The sequence below is a fragment of the Silene latifolia genome, chromosome 5 (assembly GCF_048544455.1).
Source record: "Silene latifolia isolate original U9 population chromosome 5, ASM4854445v1, whole genome shotgun sequence".
NCBI classification, from domain to species: Eukaryota; Viridiplantae; Streptophyta; class Magnoliopsida; order Caryophyllales; family Caryophyllaceae; genus Silene; species Silene latifolia.
The window spans coordinates 84,867,979-84,870,426 of record NC_133530.1 but is presented as its reverse complement, the minus strand read 5'-3'; the positions used below and the strand labels follow the sequence as shown (position 1 = coordinate 84,870,426).

The window sequence follows — 2,448 nt, the reverse complement described above, 5'->3', positions numbered from 1 at the left end:
ACATATTTATACATAATATGGGCCGGGTTTACAAAGCTAATCAGCCGGCCCTAATAACCTAGTATAGTGAGTAATAAACATTTCTATAACCTAGAAGTAAAAATTTTAGACAAAATTTTTTGAAAAATTTCCCAATCTCTTTAAAGTCTTAATAGAGGGGATAGAAAGAGAAAAAAGAAGTTGCGTGCTCCTAAGATGACCTATAGAGTTGTCTAAAAAAACGATAATCCCGGAAATAAAAGAATTCTCAAATCGTGAAACCTTAATTCCGCAAATTGGAAGAATCAATCGATTGTAATTTGTAAGGTGCGAAATGTTTGAATCATCAAATTGCAAACGTAGTAATAATTGTCATCGACAGATCGATAGTATAATTGTTTTATCTTACAAATACAGGGAAAGAATGTCAGAGATGACGACGACAACAACAAAACCTCCTGAGGAATTAACGGAAAATGATAGCAACAACAATTCTACTGCTAGCAAAACTGTGTAAGTATAATTTTATAATAATTCGAGTATTTCTGCGTAATTGTGTAATTCTGTAACTCGAGTATTTCTGATTAATTGTTTTCCAATTTCCAATTTCCAAAGTCCTCCCCTGTTTGACGAGGAGTATGAGGCGATGTTCATGTCATTGTTGGACTTCTCCCCGAAACCAAAAGTCAAATATGATGGGCCTCCTCAGAGTGAGACGTTTGCTAAGCTTGCTCTCGCATATTACAAAGAGACTAAGGTTGTCTCCTCCACCCTTCTATTATCTTCCGTTTCCAACTATTTTGTGGTTCATGATTCCTTTCTAATTTGTTTTTTTTTATTTCATATAAACTAGGGCGAAGATTATCAACTTTTGAAAATTAGGTCAATGATGCCGTTCCCACCTCGACAAGGGCGTTCCCAAGGCGGGACTCACTTGAACTTTTTTGCTCGTCCCAGAAGTTCTGATCCTGGACCGGAATATTTGTTCTATGGCGAGTTGGAGCACCGGCCCATAAACCCTCAAGTTGTGGACTGTTTCAAGTTTCCTCTTGGGACGGATGACGGTATTCTGTTGCCTCTTATCTGATATGGCTTAATTAATTCAATATATATTTTAAACACTAATTTAATTTGTGTCTGGTGGTGCACTTGTGTCTCATTTAACAGGGGTAGATTTTATAGTACATCCTCCACATATAATCTGCCCGGATTGCGATTATATTGGCCGCTATGAGTTGGATGATTATGATGATTTTGAGTAGCATTAGTTGGATACTCGTAGTATTTAAGTATTCTATACAAGATGCTTACCAAGTGTTCAAAATAAATTACAGCAAGCACCAGCAAGAAAGCTTTATAGGTATCGTGCGTGGGCTGGTGCTCATGATCACATTGCCTATCATACTGATCTTCTTTGTGCTTAACGTCATCCCGAGGTCGTGTAATGATGGGTTAAATCTGGTAATTTTTTTGGTCGCAAAAGATATGACGTGATCATCTTTGCTGCAGGGACTTTGTCTTAAGCTTCATGTTTTTTTTATCTAAATTCGGATCCTGTTGCAATTGGATAATGGTTTTATGTGAAAGATTAATTATATAGGATCATTTTATAGGGTACATACCGTTAGCGAAAGCCATAGATGAATAGGAGGATTATTTACATTCGAAGAAATTATGGTGTCTATTGAAAGTCCATGTTACGTAGAGTCAGTTAGAAGTTTCTGACACGGTGTGTACTATCCATACTGTCCACGGGCTAGATTAGAGTCCTCTATTTTGTGAAATTCCTCTTGGTTTAAAATGAGGTATCTGTTATTCGAAAGATGCGAAAACAGAAGGAGAATAGATATACCAGTCGAAGACGAAATTAGAAGCGATGAGAAAGAATAAACCCGAATGTAGTGCCGTGTATAAACCACTGCCTTGAAAACTATTTCTCCTGACGACCGTGGTGGCGATCCTAGTGCCGGTAGTTCCCAAGGTTAACACTACAGCTCGACGCAGTTCCGCCCACTCGGAACTGAGAGACTTGGAACGAAATAATAGTAGAACTTTACCCAGAAATTTATTAGAATTGAGCAAAAGAGAAAGAGAGAAGATAAGTGTGATAATTGATGTGTATAAACTGAGAGGGGATGCTCTATTTATAGCAAACATAGAGCAACAGAGGAGCAAAAACGGTTCCCCATAATCAGAGGTCAAAGACGTGATTAGTGGAGATTAAACAGCTCCTTAATCGCCCCCACTAACAGTCTTATTTGACTGATTCTCAAAGCAGTTAGATACACAGCCCACTTCACACTCAAAAGCCCAAAAAGGTAAAAGGTGGCCTTTGGCCCGCACCGCAGGTGCTCTACCCAAACCCGAGCCCGAGCTCGAGCCGGGCCGGGCCGGCGCGCGCGCGCGTGTGTGTTTGGGCCCATACCCACAAGCCCAACACTCACCACAAAAGCCTCCTTGGACCAATCT

At 39.6% G+C, this 2,448-nt stretch overlaps 1 protein-coding gene across 1 annotated transcript; it reads left to right on the top strand.

Annotated features, from left to right (window-relative positions):
- The first annotated feature begins 368 nt into the window (after window positions 1-368).
- Window positions 369-1,668, top strand: LOC141656205 (uncharacterized). The gene is made up of 4 exons (XM_074463052.1): window positions 369-492; window positions 595-736; window positions 833-1,043; window positions 1,147-1,668. Exons 1-4 carry the CDS (start codon window positions 404-406, stop codon window positions 1,239-1,241), a joined length of 537 nt encoding a protein of 178 aa, XP_074319153.1. The 5' UTR covers window positions 369-403; the 3' UTR covers window positions 1,242-1,668.
- The last annotated feature ends 780 nt before the right edge of the window (window positions 1,669-2,448 follow it).

What these genes read in the sequence shown, in the direction of transcription:
- LOC141656205 (XM_074463052.1), top strand. Translation starts at nt 404, where the DNA reads ATGTCAGAGATGACGACGACAACAACAAAACCTCCTGAGGAATTAACG. An exon ending in TCTACTGCTAGCAAAACTGT is followed by an intron (nt 493 to 594) that starts GTAAGTATAATT and finishes CAATTTCCAAAG; the next exon opens with TCCTCCCCTGTTTGACGAGG. An exon ending in TCCTCTTGGGACGGATGACG is followed by an intron (nt 1,044 to 1,146) that starts GTATTCTGTTGC and finishes CTCATTTAACAG; the next exon opens with GGGTAGATTTTATAGTACAT.